The following is a 19,623-nucleotide window of genomic DNA, read 5'->3' as shown; positions in this document are numbered from 1 at the left end:
TCAAATGTATCTACTGAATACACGTTGTCTAGAGTTTTTGGAAGATTCATTTTTTAAAATTATTTTCGAATTCTATGATCCAAATAGTATAAATTTTGAAAATGACTTTTTTATGTTTTCAATATTTTTATAGATTTAGAATTTTAAATTTTTAACCTACCAAATACATAAAACTTACATAAATATATTACTTCATATTATAAATTTATTTTATATTTGTTAAAATTAAAATAGGTAAAATATAATGTAATTCTAAATTATATAATATGGTAAAATAATAATTATACGAAATTCATAAAATAAATATCAATAAATTAGTTAATATTACTTTAGATTAAACTAAATATTTTGTTTTATTTTACGAAAATATTATCATAGCATGCTGTGATTTCGAATCCTGCTAAAAAAATCTCCTGCAAATTGGATATTTAAAAACATTGAAAACAAATTTTCGTTCACATTTCTGTTTTCGTATTAGTAACATATTTATTGAAACAAAGTTGAAACTTGAGAACTGAAGCGACTTGGAAGCCCTAATTTCTTCTTCCGCTCCGCAAATTTCCATGTCGAGAAGCCGGAGGCACCTCCTCCAAGTGGTTGTTTCCTGCCGGAAAATCAGCGCTCAGGTCACAAATCCGGCGAGCTCCTCCATCGTCGCCATGGCCTCATCCTCGGAGCAGGAATTCGTGGCCTACAACCGATCGAAACTCAACCGCTTCCCCCGATCCAACAACTTCTGGGACTCCATGATCGCCTCCCGCGTCGGCGAAAAGCTAGGGCTCCGCCTGACCGAGATCGGCGTCTCCGATGTTCAGATCGACCTCCGGGAAGAGCTCTCGCGCCCTGCTTACTACAGGAAGATGGTGCTGCCGCTGTTCGATTCCGTGCGCCGCTCCGGCGTCGCCATTGACGGAGCTGAGAACCTTGGAACAGGTGCGATCTAACCTAACCTCGATTTTGGATTTGTTTTTTTACTGAATGTCCCAAAACCAGGCACAAATGAAATCTGTCCATGTGAAATTTTGCGAATTCCTTGGTTCTCATGCTCAAATTCTATGGGTTTATCGGGTTCATAAGTGGTTAGGTTTCAGGCGATTTCTTCTCACCTTTCTTACTTTCTTCTTTAATCTCTCCCCCAACAAAAACTTCAACAATTAGATAGAAATCCAATTTTTCTAAAATCACTTTTTTAACCCATTTTTCTCAAACTACATGGTTATATGAATTTCCTTTTCAGATTTTTTTTAGATAAATATTTATAACTTCACCCGCCTAAAATTTATTGAGAAATTGATAGATTCTGACATTTTTTTTTTTTTTGAAACTGATAAAATTCTAGTTTGTAACCAACCTCAGTCGAAAGCCAAAGAATAAAAGTTTTTGAAGTTTTGTTGGGTGAGAGAAGTTAAGAATGGACGAAGAAAGGTGAGAAGGAATGGGGGTAGGAAAGTAATATAAAGTGTACTGTGTCAGGAAAGGCCGGAGGAAAAGGACTCAGAATTCTAAATTGAAAAACTAGAAGGTACAAAAATGTCAATTTCCCAAGTGATTCATTTTGGCTGGGTTTTGGAGCCAAACCGAAGTTGAACATGTTAACATACCATTATTACTGGGTAATCGAATCGAATACCAATCCAAAATCGAGTCGAGCCAAATCGACAAACTATTGGTTTATCGGTTCGGTCTAATGATTTAATCGATTAGAATAGGTCTTTGGGGTTTATGGTAGTCGATGCAAGTCTTCACCACATCGTCGTGCTGTGCTTGGACTGAAAGAGACGAGAAGGAGTGGGAGGGAGAGGGGAAGAGAACGGACGTGGGGACAGCAATGATGAGGGAGGGAGGCGCCATCGACCCACTCATGCCTGCTTGAATTCAAGAAAAGGATGAAGAGTAAGAGGGAAGATAGAGAATAGAAGAGTGGTTGTAGAGAGGGCAATTGCTCCCTGAATAAGGGAGATCTAGAAGAAGATGGTGAAGGGAAAAGAAGGGAAAGAGAACTTGTGAAAATGTGATTCATGGTTGAGTGAGAAGACAGAGAAGAAAAAGGTGAAGGGCAAGACCTTGAAAATTGGAAATTGGGATAAGGGAGGAAGAGATTGAAAAAGGAAAAAAAAAAAAAAAAAAGGAAAATGTCTAAAATCTGTTTTTACTTTTTTTTTTTTTTTTTTTTTTGCTTTTGGGAATCATATGCCTTAGGATCATAAAATTGACAAGGTGAAAGAACTATTATGCCCCTTATTTTAAACTAGCCGTTGGAGATTTTAAATTCACCAAAGTGACGCAAAATGTTTTTGGATTTAGAAAATGGACCTAAAGTTTGAATTTTATTTTTTTTGAACTTAAAAAAACTTTATCTGAAGGTGAATGTTCGATGTTACTCCTATTTTTGATGTAAAATCTGTGCAGAAATAAGGTGATAAAACTCGGGCAAGTATAAAGAAACTTCGCCTGAGTTTAAGCATACTCGCCCTAAACTATTGGTTCATGGGTGATTTTAAGAACTTAAGGTATTACAAACTTGAGCGAGTTAAAAGCAAACCTTGCTTGGGTTTATGTGAACTCGCCCTAAACCTTTTTTTTCAATGGACGAGTTTAATGGTATGTAACCCACAAAACTTGGGGGAGTAATCCATAAACTCACTCAGGTTTTAATAAATTCTACCAACCAATTACTCACCAACTTTTACTTATCAAGTATTAAATTTTTACCAGCCAATATGTGCTTATCAATTATTTTAGAGAAAAAACAAATCCCAAAATTTTGACGTTATCCTCTCAAAATCTCACACCTTCCACGTCATTTTCACCTTTCAAAGCAATCCACGTTTACTTAGAACGTTCATACTTTCAAGGTTGAATAAACTTCGTCACTTTCAACAGTTTGTTTTACACATGAGTTTTGTTTTCGAACTGTGATTTTCTTTCTTTATTTGTGTTATGGACTAAATGAACTCGGGTTAAACTCATAATAAACTCACCCAAGTTTATTTGTTTTAAACAGTTTCATCATTTTTGGTTAAAACTCTAGCGAGTTTCTTATGAGTTTTTTTAGAATTCTTCAAATTATAAGAATCTCGGGTGAGTCTGGTGTAGTTCGTGCCTGAGTTTGACACGTAATATTGCTTCGTTTTCTAAATTATTTTTATCAGGCTTCGTCTATTCTCCATACTAAATGCCTCGCATATTTATGAATTATGGTGGTTAGTGGAATGAGACACAAACCATATACAAATGTGGAGTTTTGGGAGGTAGCATAACATATGACGACTTTTTAAATGATGTATTAGCTTACTTGAATTGATTTCGACCTATTCAACCTTGTGATACAATGTATATATAAATTCAACTTTTAGTACTATGTCCTTTAACTAATTTTTTATGATACAAGTTTAAGATTTTGCAAGTTCCTTGACGTGAACCTTGTGAACTACATAATAGGAAAGACTGGTCTTTAAAGTTAGATGATTCTCTGTGGGCATATAGGACAACATATAAGACTCCTTTTGGCATGTCTCCTTATAGACTGATCTTCATAAAAACTTGTCATTTGCCATTTGAATTAGAGTATAAAGCTTTTTGGACAACAAAGAAACTAAATTTTGACCTTTCTTCTGCAAGTGAGTTAAGGAAGCTCCAACTGATGGAATTTATGGAGCATAGAAATTCTCTTATGAAAATGCGAAAATTTTTCAGGAAGCTAATCGTTTGAAATTATTTTTGGGAAACTAAAGTTCAAGTGGTCTTGGACCTTTTAAAATTTAAAAATTTTCCCTTACTGTGTCATTGAACTTGCGGATTTAAAAGAAAATATTTTTAAAATTAATGGCGAGTTTGTAAAAAAATATTTTGGAGAAAAATTAGATAGGGGAAGCCTCTATTTAGCTTTTAGAAAACTAAGATATTGAGAAAAAATATATTTTTCCCTTGTTTAATTGATATTTTTAAAAGGATTTTGGGTAAATGAGTTAGGATTAGTTTTCTTTTGTTTTCATTTTCAAAATTTTACTTGTAGTTAGATTGTTTAGGCTAAGATAGTATTTTTAGAATGTTAGATGGGTCAAATGAGTTAGGATTGTTTAGAATGTCAGATAAGAAGAACTAGCCTCCATTCTTCTTCCTCCGTGTTTCTTTGATCATCTATGGCTTCTTCTATCCAAAACACTTATTTTCCATCATCATCCTCCATAATGTCAATTCAAATTTACAGCCTCACAATATCCGAAATTTACAGCCTCACAATATCCAAAATTTTCACCCAACAGCAATAGATAGGAGTTTTCGACATTTTTTGCTAATTTGATGTTGCAACAAGCCCTAATGAGTAGGGATGTTCATGGGGAGGGGCGGGGATGGGGACGGGGATGGGGACGGGGAAGGCTTCCTCATCCCCATCCCCACTTCCCATTTAATTTCCCATCCCCGTGAAATTCCCCGCGACGTAATTTCGTGGGGATCGGGATGGGGATTCCCTACGAGGAGTTCATAGGGATCGGGTTCCCCGCGGGGAAATTTTCCCTATTTCTTTTTTTATGTTTTAAATTATTTGATAATAAATATTTTTTTCCTTAAAGAAAATTTATTTAGTTGTTTAATTAATAAAGTCTAATTCTCTCAAATACATGTGTTAGGTAGGTGGGTAGAGAACCGTAAATGTTTTTTTTTACATATATATTTAAAGAGAATAATATAATTATTTGTGTGTATATGTGTATATATAAATATTAAAAAAAATGATGTGGGGTCGAGAATGGGGAATGGGGATGGGGAACGTATTCCTCGTCCCCGTCCTCGTCCCCATTTAGGTGGTGGGGAAAACTTTTCCCCATCCTCGCCCCGTGGGGAATTTAAACAGGGATTCCTCACTCCCATTTAGGCGGGTCCCCACGGGGATGGGACCCATGGAGAAAATTAACATCCCTACCAATGAGTAGTCAATATAGTAGTCATTGGTCCAGCCTCAAAATCCACCTATTTGGGGTACTTTTCAGCGGCATTTGAACCACTTTTCAACCCCTACAGCGGGGTTACTCCAACAAGTATATATCATTCGTATTTTTATCTTATTCGCTTATAGTTCGTACCCTTCAATTACCCGACCTTTCCATTAAGATTCCAACATATTTACACTCAAAATCAGACATTGCCCCTCCAAAATCCTTATGTCCAATCGTAACTTCCAACCCCAAAATCCTTATGTCCAATCGTAACTTCCAACTAATTTGGAGCAAAACTTGTCCATCATTTAGCTATTCTCAAATTCCCTGTCTAAAGGTAGAACTTCTCCCCCATCATCTCAATTTATTTCTAGGAGAGATGGCAACAAATGAACATCATTCAAAGACCAGGTATGCTCAAATTTGTGGTCTTCGAGGGCAATTGAGACCTCTTGTGTCTCCTCAATTGCCCATTACTTCGTCTCCCTCCCCATTGTACGTTTGTGGATTACTCCCTCAATAAGCCTTCTAAAATTAATTAGGAACCACTTCATCATGTCATAAACTAGTAGCACTCGATCACAAATGATGTGCTGATCATGCTCAGTTGGTATGATTTGATTATTTACCACATACAACCAAATAGCCGTTGTTGTAGAAATATCCTCAGGTCTAAGCTTATGGGAGCCAATCATTGAGATGCCCATGTGGAAAATGGCGTCCCGACTATATCCACCACCTTATCAAGTTGCACCTCAGATGGGTCTACTAATATCCAGTTTCCCAAAGGCATTCGATAGTCAATTATAAAATTGATTGATTTGAGCAACATCAAAACAAACGTTCTTTCCTCGTATTGTCACTACGTTCGCATGAGGGTGAACTGTGTTTAAAATTCCTTCACCAAATCGATGGCTACAAAACTCACAGACCCTAACAGCGATAGCCATTCTTTTATTTGGGCCACATCTTTCCACATATTCAAATTACTGCTAGCTCTAAGTCCAATCCTAATTCAATCAATGACTTTCTTGACTTATTCCACAATCGTCGCTTTTTAAGGTTAGTTGGGTTCCATTTAGTTTCAAACTTCCCACTGCCATCATATGGGCGCGGGTTAACAGGCGCAAGAGAAGATGTTAGAACCCGCCTAATCATACCATAGCAGCATTCGCCTTGGCTGCTCGGGCTCTCAGTTCAAATATTATGGGTCCTTGTACCTTCTGCTTCTGCACCCTTTTTCTCAGTGTGGAATTTGGCTTTCTCTGTGCTCCAAAGAGATCTTTGATAGGCGTTCCCACTGTTGTCTCTTGTGTTGGTAGCTCAAATCATCGAAATATACATTGTCGACTTGGTTTGAGAGCTCTTCTCCTTTACTTTTAGCATTAAAATTGATTTTGTTTTGAACTAATGTCTCTAGGAGAGGAAAATGTTTATTTAGGAGCACTAAGGGACATTGGGGAGGGGGAGGGAGACGAAGTAATGGACAATTGAGGAGGCTAAGAGGTCTCAATGGCCCTCCAAGGCGCAAATTTGAGCATACCTTGATCCCGAATGATACTTGTTGGAATCCCTCCTAAAAATATAAATTGAGATGATAGGGTAGAGGTTCTAATTATAGGCGGGAGAATTTGGGGATAGCTAAATGATGACAAACTTTATCCCAAAATAGTTGGAGGTTGCAGTTGGACATAAGGATTTTGGAAGGAAATGACGGCTTTTGAGTGTAAATATTTTGGAATCTTAATGGGAAGGTCGGATAATTGAATGTGTACGAACTATAAGCAGGTAAGGATGGAAAATATGAAGGTATGTACCTGTTGGAGTAACATGGAATTGCTACTGTAAAAGGGTTGAAAAGTGGTTCGAATGCTGCTGGAAAATGCCCCAAATAGGTGAGTTTTAAGACTGGACTAATCACCCATTGTATTGACTACTCATTGAGGCTTATTGCAACGTCAAATTAGTGAAAAATGACCAAAAACCCCCATTTACTACCGTTGAGCGAAAATTCTGGGCATTGTGAGGTAAATTTGAATTTTTGGTATTTGGAAGATTAAAATTTACGGGCATTATGGAGGATGATAACGAGAAAGAAATATTTCGAGCAGAAGAAGTTGTAGATATCGAAGAAATACGAAAGAAAAGAATGGAGGCTCGTTCTTCTCCTTACCAATTTCTTCATCTTTTAATTTTGAAAATAAAGCCCAAAATATTTTTTAAGCTCCAAATATGATTTAAAAACGAAAAGTTATCGCACTTCCTTAGTTTTAAATCTAAACTAACTCCTAGAATTAAAACCACGATTTATTGATTGGGCCAAGGCGCCTCCGACGAAATTTTTTTGAATTTTCCAAAAATATGGCCTTCTAAAAATGTTATTTTAGTTAAAACAACCTACGAGTAAAATTTCGAAAATGAAAACAAAAGAAAAATAATTCCAACGAATTTAACATAAAATCCTTAAAAAAATTTCAATTAGACAAGAAAGGGAAAAAATTTTCATTTCTCAATCTCTTATTTCTTGAAAGTTGCATAAAAGTCTTCCCTCTATCTAATTTTCTCCAAAATATTTTTTTTACGTTGCCATTATGTTTAAAAATATTTCCTTTTAAATCCTCAATGGCACTGTAAGAAAAAAATTTTGAAAATTTAAAAGGTCCAGACCACTTGAATTTTAGTTTTTCCATTTGCATACGTAATCGATAACTAACAAAATATAATTCTTACCATACAAAGGAGGGAACGGGCGCATGAAATCAATATCCCATACATAAAATATTTCTTCTTCCAAAATGGGGTTTAGAGGCATCTCGTTAAGTTTAGAAATGTTAATTGTCCTTTGTCACTTATCACAAACTTGGGTGAAGTTATGTGCGTCACGGAATAGAGTGGGTCAGAAGAACTTATTATTGTGTAATACCTTCGTTGCGGTCTTTTGGCCTGTTTCGAAAAACCTCTATATGGAGATGTATGACAAGCCTCAATGATTGCTTTTTGCTCTTCCTTTGCCACACACATGCGGAAGATTCTATCAGAACTAAGTTGGTTTAAAAATGACTCACCGACCTATAATATTTAACGTCATGAAGAAACTTTTTCACCTGCTGTCGGTTGAATCCATGGAGAATAATACGATTTACCAGATAATTTGCAATGTTGGCATGCCTAGGGACATCTTTGATACGAAGTGATTGCTCATCTACGAATTGTTTTCGAATCTTCGCTTGACCTTCTTGAAGTGGGGAGTCGAGCCTAGACAAATGGTCGGCCACTTGGTTTTCTATTCCCTTTCGATCCTCTACTTCTATGCCAAATTCTTGAAGTAGCAAGATTCAGCATATCAAACGTGGTTTTGTATCCTTATTTGCAAACAAATACTTAAAAGCAAGTGGTTAAATTACTTTTTCCCTATCAAATAAGACCTAAATTTATCGGAAGCAAACAGAACTGTTAGTAATTCTTTTTCAGTACTGGTGTAATTTAGTTGTGCTCTAGTTAAAGTCTTACTTGCATAATATACTGGATGTAAAACTTTATTCCTTCTCTAATCTAAAATTACCCATAAAGCATAATCACTAGCATTGAACAGAGTTCAAAGGGTAAGTCCTAGTTAGTTCTATTATGATTGGAATCGAGCTAAAAGTAGATTTCAAAGTTTCAAATGCTATTATGCAAGCATCATCAAACACAAATGGTCTATCATTTTCTCGAAGTAGGCAAATGGGTTTTGAAATCTTTGCAAAATCTTTTATAAAACTTCTATAAAAACCCTCGTGGCCTAAAGAACTTCTAATCCCTTTAACATTCGTGGGAGGTGGTAGTTTTGAAATCACATCTATTTTAGCACGATTCACCTCAATCCCATTTTTTGAAATCTTATGGAATAGGACTATCTCGTACCATAAAATTGCAATTCTCCCCGTTTAAAACAAGATTGGTTTGTTCGCATCTTTGTAAAATCTTTTCTAAATTCAATAAGCATTCATCAAAAGAACTTTAAAAAAATCGAAAAGTTGTCTTTAAAAACCTCAGGAATGTTTTCTATCATATCTGGAAAGATGGTTGTCACACACCTTTGAAACGTCATTGATGCAGATCGTAGGGCATATGCCTAAAGGCAAATGTCTCATATGGACACGTGAACGTCGTCTTCTCTTGATCTTTTAGAGCAATGGTAATTTGGTTGTATCCCGAATACCCATCCAGGAAGTAGTAAAACTCATTACCTACAAGATGGTCTAACATTTAGTTAACAAACGTAAGCGGAAAATGATCTTTTTTTGTTACCTTGTTTAGATTGCGGTAGTCTATGCAAACTCTTCATTTCATATGAAAGTAACGAGGGTGAAAGTATTAATAGCAAGACTTGTGGACGGCAACAGTTGCATTTTTAAACAATTCAAACTCTCGGGATTCTAAATTCAAGACTTGATTGTCGAGGTGGTTTCGTAGCAAGATATTTAAGAGGCTAAGGTGGACACGATGTTATCAGATTGAACGAAGATATTATAATATGACCACTAAGTGTAGAGTGTATGAATGTTATTTTAAAAGTAGTTAGTGAGTTGTTGGTATCCCGACTACTTGATCATATACTACGGGGTTTACTTAAATGATGGTTCCATGAGTGGTGTAATTGTTGGTCCACTAGCACTATGTTGCACTCAGACTACATTAAGAAAGCAAATCACATCTTGAGTTTGAGAAACCAAGACGATACCGAGTCAAAACTATTGATTATTGTAGGTTCAATGTGAGGGATTGAAATATTAATTGGCCTAGTCTTGTTAATCCATTGTATAGAGTCTAGTCTTGTATTGTCGCATATGTTGAGCTTATTTCACCGCGTGGACTTGTGTTCAAGTGGAAGAAACCATCGAGTTTTTAGGCGAAGAATCTCCAACCACCAAGTTGTAAGGTGAGACAGAAATTATACTCTACACACCAAAAATACGTGTGATAGAGCGAATATGTATTTATTGAAGAAATGTGTGCGAACGCATGAAAACAACAGGCAAATTGCTTGGAGAAAGAGAAGTATGAACTCTTGAACTCTTGACAATGGTCGCCGTGTTGGAGGCTCGTTTGTCAAGGACATAGGTGAAGAAAACCTTACATGTTTTTTTCTTCAATCTACTATTTATCTTTATTTCACTTGAACTATAATTTATGTAATATTAGCTTGCATGTAACGTGACCTTTTGAACTCCAAAGGTTTTGTGGATGCTACTCCTACTCTCGCTAATTCGTTAACATTTATCTTGAATAATTTGCCTTAGATTCTCATTCTCTCTAACCCATTTACATTACATCTACCAACAAACAAAAACCAAATCGAATACAAGAATTGAAGAGATATTGGGAGCACCAGATCGTTGGTTCGATGAGAAATAAGAAGGAATTTGCAAAATTTGAGACGATATGAAAACGAAAAAAGAGAGGATTGGATTTTACTGTACGAGAAAGTTTAAAACAAATAAGAGGCAAAAGGCAAAGGGCGTAATTTCAAATGAAAGGTGACATCAACCAAAACATAGAAAACCTTGATTTTAATAATTGTTTAAAAAATCAAAATTTTCTTTTTTTTTTCTCGTTTTCAAATTAAATTATTATTTTATCATTTTTTATTTATAACATGTACAATTTTTATTTATAACATGTACGATAAATATTAAAAGATAAATATAACTATGAGATAAAAAATATATGTATATATATATATATGAATATTTAATTTTCGTATAAAATGTTCACTTTTTTAACTTAAAATTTGAGAAATTGAGAAACATCTCTTTTCAGTTTAAAAAAAAAAAAAACTATTATTAAACTTTCTATTTATTAGAAAACTAGAAAATAAGTTAAACTAAATATACAGATGTTGCTCTTTCTATATATGGTGGAGGTTAAATTCTCCATTCCCACGTTTATTGTACTAAATATAGTTAGACTTAGGTTAGTGACACTAATAGAATGATTAGTGAGTTAGGTATTTATTAATTTTTTTAAATTAGTTGGTATTTTTTCTCATTTTCCTCTTTTCTTTCTCTTTTTATCTTATTTTTCCGGTGACCTTTTGAAAAATATTTTCTAAAGGTTAGGATAAAGTGTCAGTTTTTTAAATTTGTGCCAAATAGGAATCTATTTTAAATCTTATGGATTAAAGGTATATTTTTTCCTTAAATTAATGATGTAATTACCAATAAATTTCCTTATTCAAAATATATTCAACACTACTTCATTTGATAATCTTATTAGTCAATGAAACTGCAAGACTCTATGCTTCGTCAAAAAAATGCATGGGAATTATTATTATCATTATTTTTTTTTTGTGTACTCGATTGATTTATTTGAGGCATTTACCATTAAGTAATTCATATGAATCCTTACTACTTCTTTTATGCGTTTCTCCGTTATTCATATATTATGTATTTTAAAAAAATATATATAAAAAACCATTTAAGTGAATGCAATCACAACGCCAAGTACTATTTTTATTCTAGATGCTTGGTGTCTAGGGAGAGGGTAGAGAAAGACAAGAGAATAAATCAGCCCTTGAACAATAAGTTGGAGTGAGGATTCTTCGACGTATATGTCTTAACCAATTATTATTTTGATATAAAAAAAATGTAAATAGTTTAGGATACTAATTGCATTATTTATTCAATTATAGAGTTTAAATGGTAATCAAATTTAGGATTTAAATGAATGAAGTTAAAAAAAATGAGTTGCCCACTTAAATCCAAAAATAAAAGTTAAAACTTTTTTCCTTAAAATATTTTTTAAGTTCAAGGAAAGTTCAAAAATAATAAAATAGTAATAAAAGTTGGGTATAGGATGCCAAAATCATATTTAAATTATACAATTATTGACAAATTCCATTTTGTTATTCCAGCACTACTACTGCCCTGTGCTTAGAGAGAGAAGATGAAGACACAGAATAAATCAATCAAATTCATCACAGAGTGAAAACGACCCAAAATTGTCATTTTGCCACCCATCATAATATATTTTAAATTATATTACACGTTTAATTTATGAAAATTTTCAGGCATGCTTAATATGTCTTTAAATTAAAAATATTTAATAGGTCTCTAAAACTTTCGACTTTCAATATCATAGTTTACCCATCTAACGCAAAATTAAAAATTCTAACTACTCATTGGACACTGCAAATTGAAAGTTTAGGTTCGATAACTATTTTATTTTTTCTCATTTCCTGTTTTTTAAAATTAAGCTTACCACAATTGTTCTCACTCGTGTATTTCTTTACCTTGTTATCAACTTCTTAGAAAAGATTTCGAAATTTAAGCAAAAATTTTGAAAAAAAAAATAGTTTTCAAAAACTTGTGTTTGTTTTTAAGATTTAGCAAATAATTCAAATATATTACGAAGAAATGTAAAAAACGTAATAAAGAAATTAAGAGAAACCAAAGTTTTAACGTATATTAGAAACTAAAATTTTCTATTTATCCATCCTTATTTTATCTAACCAGTTCATTCTCCGGACTTAAACAAGATAAAGAAACGAACATAAAATTCTTTAGCCATCTTTTATCTAACTAATATGTCATGCCAATATTCGTACAGCAGTGTTAATAACAAGTTCTACTAGTATCAAAATCGAAAATTTAAAAAGAACAAAAAACATAATGGAATTTTTTTTTTTTAATGTTTTAAAAAATTATATAAAGATAACCACAAAAGTTGAAGATTAAATATTTAGATGGGTGGGAATGAGATACCAAAATCACAATCAAAATTAGCAACAAATTTCATTTTATTATTTTTAAAAATATACTTGCCACCACTAGCATTACTGCCCTGTGTTCTAGAGAGAGAAAGAGGAACAAAAACCAGAGCGCTGAAGAACAAAATGAAACCGAATTCACCACAAATCGAAACAACCCAATTGCCAATTCGATGCGTATTCCAATGGGTATTCTTCAAAATCCCCAAATTCAGAAGCTGTAATCCCGTTTGAAAATCCTCTCGCTCATCGATTTCAAGCCCTTGTTCTTGAATCCGCCATTGTCGTCCCCTGCAATTTCTTCTTCTTCGAGGTTTTGTTCCCCTCCAATGGCGTCCTCGAACGCGGGATGGCTGAGAATGTTGCTCATCAGCTGCGTCCCTCGCAGGGCGTTCGTCAATGGCAGATGCCCCTCCGGCGTCTCCTCCGTCAGCTCCCAAATGAACTCCGTCGGAAACGACCTGTAATTGTACTGCTCGATTTCGGTGTCGAGCTTCTTCATCCATCCAATTTTCATGAACAGTTTCGTGAAATCTTTGTTCAATTTCTCGAAAATCCGCTTCTGGACGCTGTACCCAAATTTCCCGTCGCTGTATTTCTGCCACAGCTCGTCGATGGCTTTCAGATCGTCGCCGGAGATGAACTGGACCTCCGAGAAGTAGACGTAGCCACGCTTCTGGGCGGCGTCTCCGGCGAGCGCGATCAGAAGCCGGCGGGTCTCCTCGTCGGCCTGCCGGAAGTTTTTGGCGGCGAGGTGGTGCTGGAGCTCGTCGAAGGAGACGGTGGAGGAGGAGGAGGTGGCGGTGGCGGAGAGGGAGAAGGGACCGGCGGCGACGGAGGAGGAGGAGGGGGAGGAAGCAATGGCGGCGGCGGCGGTGACGGCGGTGGGTTTTAGGAAGAGAGAGGAGGAGAGGGGAGCGGGAGAGAGGTCGTAGAGGTGGGGGCGGAGGAGAGAGTGGCGGAGAGATGGGAGAGAGGCAGAGCGGGAAGCCATGGGAGAGAGAATGGAGGGTGAGAGAGCATGAGGGAAGGGATTGGTTTTTGGAAGTAATTTGGGGATTTTGAGAGATAAGAAATGGATGGAAAGGGAAATAGAGCTTCTCTATCATAAAAGCATTCAATTCAGCCTTTTGATTGGCTACTTTAGGGTGAGGTTGGATCTCTTTCTTTCTCTTTCTCTCTCCTCTTCCTCTCTCTACACTACATTTTCTTAAGTTTTGTATTTTTAATTTCGTCCAATACCAAATCTTATTGTAACACCCGAGGCCACGACTCGGAATCCAAATCCTAGGCCTGGGCGTTATACTTATCTATAATGATGGAGTTCCAGCAAAATCCTTTTTAAGGATGAGAACAGTAGTTTGGGAGTTCGCTCGAAAGAACGTACCAAAGGGATCTTTCGATCACTCTGTTAGATGCAACACATGTCTTTCATCAAGCTCTCGAACAAATAAGATATGCAACAAAAAACAAAGAGATGTTTTTTTTTATTTCTCTCTCTTAGTTGTGTAACATTTAATGGTAGTGAAGACAAGATTGATCATCATCGAGAAAGAGTCAAGTATTTTCCTAGTTAATTCACCAATGTGAATGAGAATATTCCTTTTTTTATTGTGGTGTGAAATATTCTTTTGTTCATTTTATTTAGGAATGCTACTGGAGTGAGGGTCGCAGATGCACTCTTTATTCTTAATCTCGCAAAGAAAAAAATAATAATAATCTTTTAATAAAAGTATATATATTTTGTTGGAGGAAGAGAAGCTTCTCTTTTATAGAGAGGCCTTGATCAAGTTGGAAGTCTCGTCTTGTCACATGTTGCTAGTCTCCTTGATGCTTATGATGTTAATGTTGAAGAATGGTCTTTGATTCTTACTTTCTATTACTCATTGATGATTGCGAAGAGAGGTGACAAGATTTATGGTCTCGTCAAAGGAGATGTAGTATCCTTCGAAAGGTCGAGCGATTGAAGAGGTACCCTGGTTGAGGTAGAACTTGCCCTCAAATTGAGTTTGAGGATGATTGATGGTCGAGATCATAAAAACTCATTTTAAATCATACAGTTACATATTTTATTTTAAAATATTTACTATTTTTGTCAATTCAATACAGCAGATAAGTCACTTATTAATTACCATTTCAATAGTTCATGGTTCGACCTCCATTTCGTTAACTCGAAGTTCCAAATTATGATTTTATAAGAACTTGGAATTTAAAAAAGTAAAATAAAACACTTCAAAATATAAATACTAAAATAGAAACTTTTTTGAGACTAAAGATGATAAAGGGAAAAATAACATTGAATTTATTGGCCGAACCTCTTATATATGTGGTTCATTATATAATTTACTCTTACTTTATTTCATTAATTTTCAAGTATTCAAACAACACTTCAATATCCTAACAAAATTCCAAAGAGATAATTAATCCCTTATGCTTTTAACATTTTTCAAATATACCCTTCCCATGGATGAATGTTAAAATTTACTTCGGGAATTGATATAAATTTAAAAAAAAAAAAGTCACTTAAGAGAGATAAAATTTTTAACTCTTCCAAATTTCTGAATTGGGAGACGTTGACAACCTAAATATAGTTCAAATGATTAATACATATTTTTCGACCAATTTTAATGTTAGACATTTCTATAAGTAGCATAAAATGTTGGTACAAAATTTATGGTCAACCAATTTTAATAGGAGACATTCCTATAAGAAGTAGCATAAAATAAATGTGTTTTTAAATATAGCAAAAATTTGAAATTTTATAAAAACAACACAATCTAGATAGATTAAGCTCAAATTCAAATGTAATATAAAACGCAATAAATCACACCTGCACTTATGCTATATTTTGTAATATAATAATAATAATAATAATAATAATAATAAAATCTAGTTACATTTTTTATTTTTAGGATATACAGCTTGCACTGTCTAGTTAAATTACTCTTTAAACATTCACTAAAAAGGGTATAATCAGGGTGCTCATTGATTGAGTTAGTTTGAGGTAATTTTTAAATCCAACTCAATAATTTATTTACATATTTTCCAACCTGGAGTCAAGATATTGAAGTTTATGTTTATTTATATTTGAAATATCACTCTCCAAAAGCTTCAAAAGTTATTTTAAATATATCGTTTTGAAATTAATAATAAATTAGAATGGTTCAATTCAAACCAAATTTATTTTAAGTAAACCCTTAAACCAAATAAACCCATAAAAGGTTTCATTTATTTGAAACCAATTCAACCCAAACAATTTTATAACCCAACCAAACTGTATGGGTTGGGTTGATCGGGTTTTTTTACCACTCTAAAATATAGTTGAAAAATACTAAAACATAACCTACTAAATTAGAATTTTTTAAACAATAGGGACTAAATTGGAGGAAAAAAAACCATTGGGAGTAAAAAACAAAGTCATTAGAACTAAACAAGTATTTAAAATTTCAATAAAAAAGCCCTTGATGGAAAAATACAATGTTAAATGGAAAAGGGGAATCCAAAAAAGTGTTGATTGGGAGCATACTTCTTAATTCTTACTATCCATCTCCCTCTAAATCTCAAAAGAGGGCTGTAGCAGTCACAGCGATGATATTTGTACAAAAATTTACAAGTTCAGAGAAGTTAGGAGTGAGAAAAAGTTTTCAATTAATCATCAAAAACTCTCATATCATAACATTTTGCTAACCTGCGAGCAGTTCCATCAGTCATCACACTTTCTACAATCTCATGTTTCTTGTAGTTTCCTTTCAGTACTTCTTGTTGCTGCTTTGCCAGCTTCTCCTCTTCTAGCAACTGTTGCTGCAAGATAAATGGGACAAACCTCTGTTAACAATTACCCGACAACATTATGCTTATGTAGTCTCTCGATCTCTGAACTTTCAAGCTCGTGCTCATCTAGTCTTTCAAGCTCATGTACTTTAAAAGTTTCTAATAGGTTGAACTTTCAACTTTATGTCTAATAGGTCTCTGTCGTTGACGGATCTTCGTCAGTTTAACACCTACGTGGCACGCTAGCCATATTATTTGAAGGTTATATGGTGGGCTATTTACAAGGAAATTCAAGCGTTTGGTGGCATAAGTGTTAAACTAATGATGTCAATGACAGAGACCTAGACACAAAATTGATCGTTCGGAGACATATTAGAATCTTTTTAGGTATAAGGACTAAATAGATACCACCTCAAAACTTCGGAAGCCTATCATAAACCTTTTAAAATACAGGAAGGAATTAATAGATACAACTCTAAAAGCTGGAGGACCAAATTTATAATTTAATCAAATTACAAATTTAGTTATGAACTTTGATGATTGTGTTTATTTAGCCTTTAAACTATAAAAAGTTTTAGTTACATTCCTGCCCTTTAAATTATGATTCAATATACCCGCTAAGATTTGACATGCTTATTAGATAAACAAACATTCATTGATTTGGCACGATGTGGCAAACAAATGGCAGAAGATGGTGGATAACTAAACAAAATAGAGTGACAATGGACCATAATGAAAGATGCACATGCCACATTATTTTGTTTAGCTATACTTCTTTTTCTGCCAGCCATATGCCACAAGGGCTAAATTAATTGATGTTTGTTAAATAAACATCTCATAACATCATTTAGTTAACGGTGATGAATATATAGAATCACAATTCAAAGTTCAAGGATGTAATTTAGACTTTTTAAAATGTAAGAAACTAAATAAATACAATCATATAGTCCCCAAACTAAATTTATAATCTAAAAATCCAACAAATAAAAATAGCATTGGAAATAAATTTCTTGTTTAAGTTGGTGATGGGATTTCAAAACTCATGCCTTGAGCAAGAATGCAGTTTCCGCGGCGTGTTTCCTTGTAAAAAGCTTCATTTTCTTTGCAACTTGAAAATCAGGATCATTCTGATCCAGCCAGGAAAAGCTAATCTTGCTACCAGGCTTTATCGGGCGATCATCAAACATTTCCACTTCTGCAGGGCGTGCCCTCACCGGTCTTGGCATTCCAGAAATCATGAACGGGAACTCGGCTATCACTGAAATCACGGATTTGGCCTCCTTCAAGTCCTTCATCTCTACTAAAGCACATTGAGAGCTATTCAATGGCTCCATGTAGTTTGGAATAAATTGGACCCTGACAACAGTTCCAAACTGATCTAAAGCAGTTCTCATGACAGGCTCAGTCACTTGAGGAGAGAGGTTATCAACATAGACAGTCCGTTTTACCTTCTCCTCAAAGGCAGCAAATTGCTCCTCCGTAGCTGATCCCATGTGGATTGATAAATAAGAATCTAAGATAATCATTAAAGTAGTTAGCCTAATTGTTCATACTTTAAACTAAAATAGTTTTGTCATAAAAAACAACGTGACAGCAAAAGAGAAAGAAATTCACCACGACGAGTAAACAACCTTTGAGTCAAGTGTGACTCTAAAGTAATTTATTTCTGTTAACTCCGTACTAGACACAGATCAATCTCGAGGTGGCAACAAGCCTCCCAGACCTACATTTTAGAGTTGAAAAACTCCATCAGATAAGTCCATCAGAAACAAGCTTCTGCCATGAAAAAATGGCCCAATGATCTAAGGTTAGAACCATTTTCTAGACTAACTAAATACTATAAGGCTATAACAAACTTTCAGAGATAGAAAAGCAACATATATTTTTTTAACGAGAAACAATTTTTCATTGACATATGAAAAGGAAAAATGTACAATGTACAACCCTACCTAGAGTGAAATAGAAAAGCAACATATATTATTATCCTGTACTTCAAAAGATATAAAAACAAATTGTCCCTAATTTCATCTCAGAAGATCAAGACTTCAGAGCTTTGAAGACCAAGGAGTAGGCTGAGACTAAGCGAAAACACATTGTTAATCTCTTTCTTGTAAGTGAACGGCATCTAAATTACATCCACAGATTTTTTTAAAACTTCTGACATTAGTGCTCTTGCCTAAACTTTTACTTCCCCTCTGTTTATTTCCGGAAGAAATCACAACCCATCGATATCCTTAATTTGTTCTATCAATTTCGTGCATAGGAATTTTTTACAATCCATAAGCATTTCGTAAACAACAGGAGGACCAGATTCGAGAATTCAACTTTACTATTCAAATCAGAACACATATCCTTGTGAATATTTCGAATCTTCGCATTGTTCTTGTTTACACAGAAATAACAAGGAGATGGGTATCAATGAAGAACACATCAAAGAAATCGGTAATGAAACAACGAAAACCAAATATTAAAACGTGAATCTTACCAGTCGGGAGACGAGAAACGAATTGATCAACGGTGAGCGAGGGGCATGCACCTGTAGAAGCGAGAACCGAGAGGGAGAGAGAGTGGCGCGTTGAGAAATGGAAGACGACTTGATAAAAACGTGAGAGTTGATGGTCTTCAATTGCTGGAACTTGAAAAGCTTGAACTCTGACAGGGAAACAGAGGGGAATGATAATGCTGGTACACACACATCATAAATTAGGGCAAGTTTTTTTTCTCTTTCTTTCTTTTGACGAAAATTAGGGCTAAGATTTTTTTTTTCTCTCTCTTTCTTTTGACGAAAATTAGGGCAAGTTTTTTCCTTTTTTTTTTTAACAATAATTAGGACTAAATTTGTTTTAGTACAACGGGTGGGTATCGAACTCACAACTCATAGTTTAAAAATAATTATTTGTTCGCTAAGGAGATCTATCTTTTTTTTAATACAATTTTCTAACCTTTTGTTCAGTCACCCACCTACGAGAAATTACATTCATTGTCTCTCGTTTCTTTTTTCCTATGAATTTGTCCATCATATCACAAACACAAATCTTGATTTGAATGTTGTTTGATTTCTTTTAGAAAACCAAATCGATTAGCAATGAAGGTCAAGCTTGTTGTGTCATTGGAGTTGTTGGTTACCTTGATGTACTCCGCATTAAACCTGTCCACAAAATCTCT

The 19,623-nt window shown here is 34.6% G+C and overlaps 3 protein-coding genes across 7 annotated transcripts; 1 reads left to right on the top strand and 2 right to left on the bottom strand.

The window, feature by feature from the left end:
- The first annotated feature begins 455 nt into the window (after positions 1-455).
- On the top strand, positions 456-10,193 carry LOC111018600 (Ribosomal L18p/L5e family protein). Of its 2 annotated transcripts, none has more exons than XM_088126534.1 (2): positions 456-933; positions 8,110-10,193. In XM_088126534.1, exons 1-2 carry the CDS (start codon positions 564-566, stop codon positions 8,166-8,168), a joined length of 429 nt encoding a protein of 142 aa, XP_087982660.1. In that variant the 5' UTR covers positions 456-563; the 3' UTR covers positions 8,169-10,193. The 2 variants fall into 2 exon arrangements, with proteins under 2 accessions (XP_087982660.1, XP_022150463.1); XM_022294771.2 differs by lacking the exon at positions 8,110-10,193 and adding an exon at positions 3,153-3,406 and having other exon boundaries at positions 457-933.
- A 2,506-nt stretch (positions 10,194-12,699) lies between these two features.
- Positions 12,700-13,765, bottom strand: GUN4 (protein GENOMES UNCOUPLED 4). Its single transcript, XM_022294725.2, has one exon. It carries the CDS (start codon positions 13,679-13,681, stop codon positions 12,899-12,901), a length of 783 nt encoding a protein of 260 aa, XP_022150417.2. The 5' UTR covers positions 13,682-13,765; the 3' UTR covers positions 12,700-12,898.
- A 2,418-nt stretch (positions 13,766-16,183) lies between these two features.
- On the bottom strand, positions 16,184-19,174 carry LOC111018537 (RNA-binding (RRM/RBD/RNP motifs) family protein). Of its 4 annotated transcripts, none has more exons than XM_088126800.1 (4): positions 18,944-19,174; positions 18,073-18,181; positions 17,505-17,971; positions 16,184-16,482 (listed from the first exon to the last, which is right to left on the bottom strand). In XM_088126800.1, exons 3-4 carry the CDS (start codon positions 17,949-17,951, stop codon positions 16,336-16,338), a joined length of 594 nt encoding a protein of 197 aa, XP_087982926.1. In that variant the 5' UTR covers positions 17,952-17,971; positions 18,073-18,181; positions 18,944-19,174; the 3' UTR covers positions 16,184-16,335. The 4 variants fall into 4 exon arrangements, with proteins under 4 accessions (XP_087982926.1, XP_022150341.1, XP_022150340.1 ...); XM_022294649.2 differs by having other exon boundaries at positions 16,184-16,488; positions 18,090-18,181; positions 18,944-19,170; XM_022294648.2 differs by having other exon boundaries at positions 16,184-16,488; positions 18,944-19,169.
- Positions 19,175-19,623: the final 449 nt, after the last annotated feature.

The sequence above is a fragment of the Momordica charantia genome (genome assembly GCF_013281855.1).
Source record: "Momordica charantia cultivar OHB3-1 chromosome 7 unlocalized genomic scaffold, Mcharantia_2.0 BLBB01000007.1, whole genome shotgun sequence".
Lineage (NCBI taxonomy): Eukaryota > Viridiplantae > Streptophyta > Magnoliopsida > Cucurbitales > Cucurbitaceae > Momordica > Momordica charantia.
This window is presented reverse-complemented; position numbering and strand designations above follow the sequence as displayed.

What these genes read in the sequence shown, in the direction of transcription:
- LOC111018600 (XM_088126534.1), top strand. Translation starts at nt 564, where the DNA reads ATGTCGAGAAGCCGGAGGCACCTCCTCCAAGTGGTTGTTTCCTGCCGG. An exon ending in AGCTGAGAACCTTGGAACAG is followed by an intron (nt 934 to 8,109) that starts GTGCGATCTAAC and finishes TGGCATGCCTAG; the next exon opens with GGACATCTTTGATACGAAGT.
- GUN4 (XM_022294725.2), bottom strand. Translation starts at nt 13,681, where the DNA reads ATGGCTTCCCGCTCTGCCTCTCTCCCATCTCTCCGCCACTCTCTCCTC.
- LOC111018537 (XM_022294649.2), bottom strand. Translation starts at nt 17,951, where the DNA reads ATGGGATCAGCTACGGAGGAGCAATTTGCTGCCTTTGAGGAGAAGGTA. An exon ending in AAACTGCATTCTTGCTCAAG is followed by an intron (nt 16,489 to 17,504) that starts GCATGAGTTTTG and finishes TTTATCTTGCAG; the next exon opens with CAACAGTTGCTAGAAGAGGA.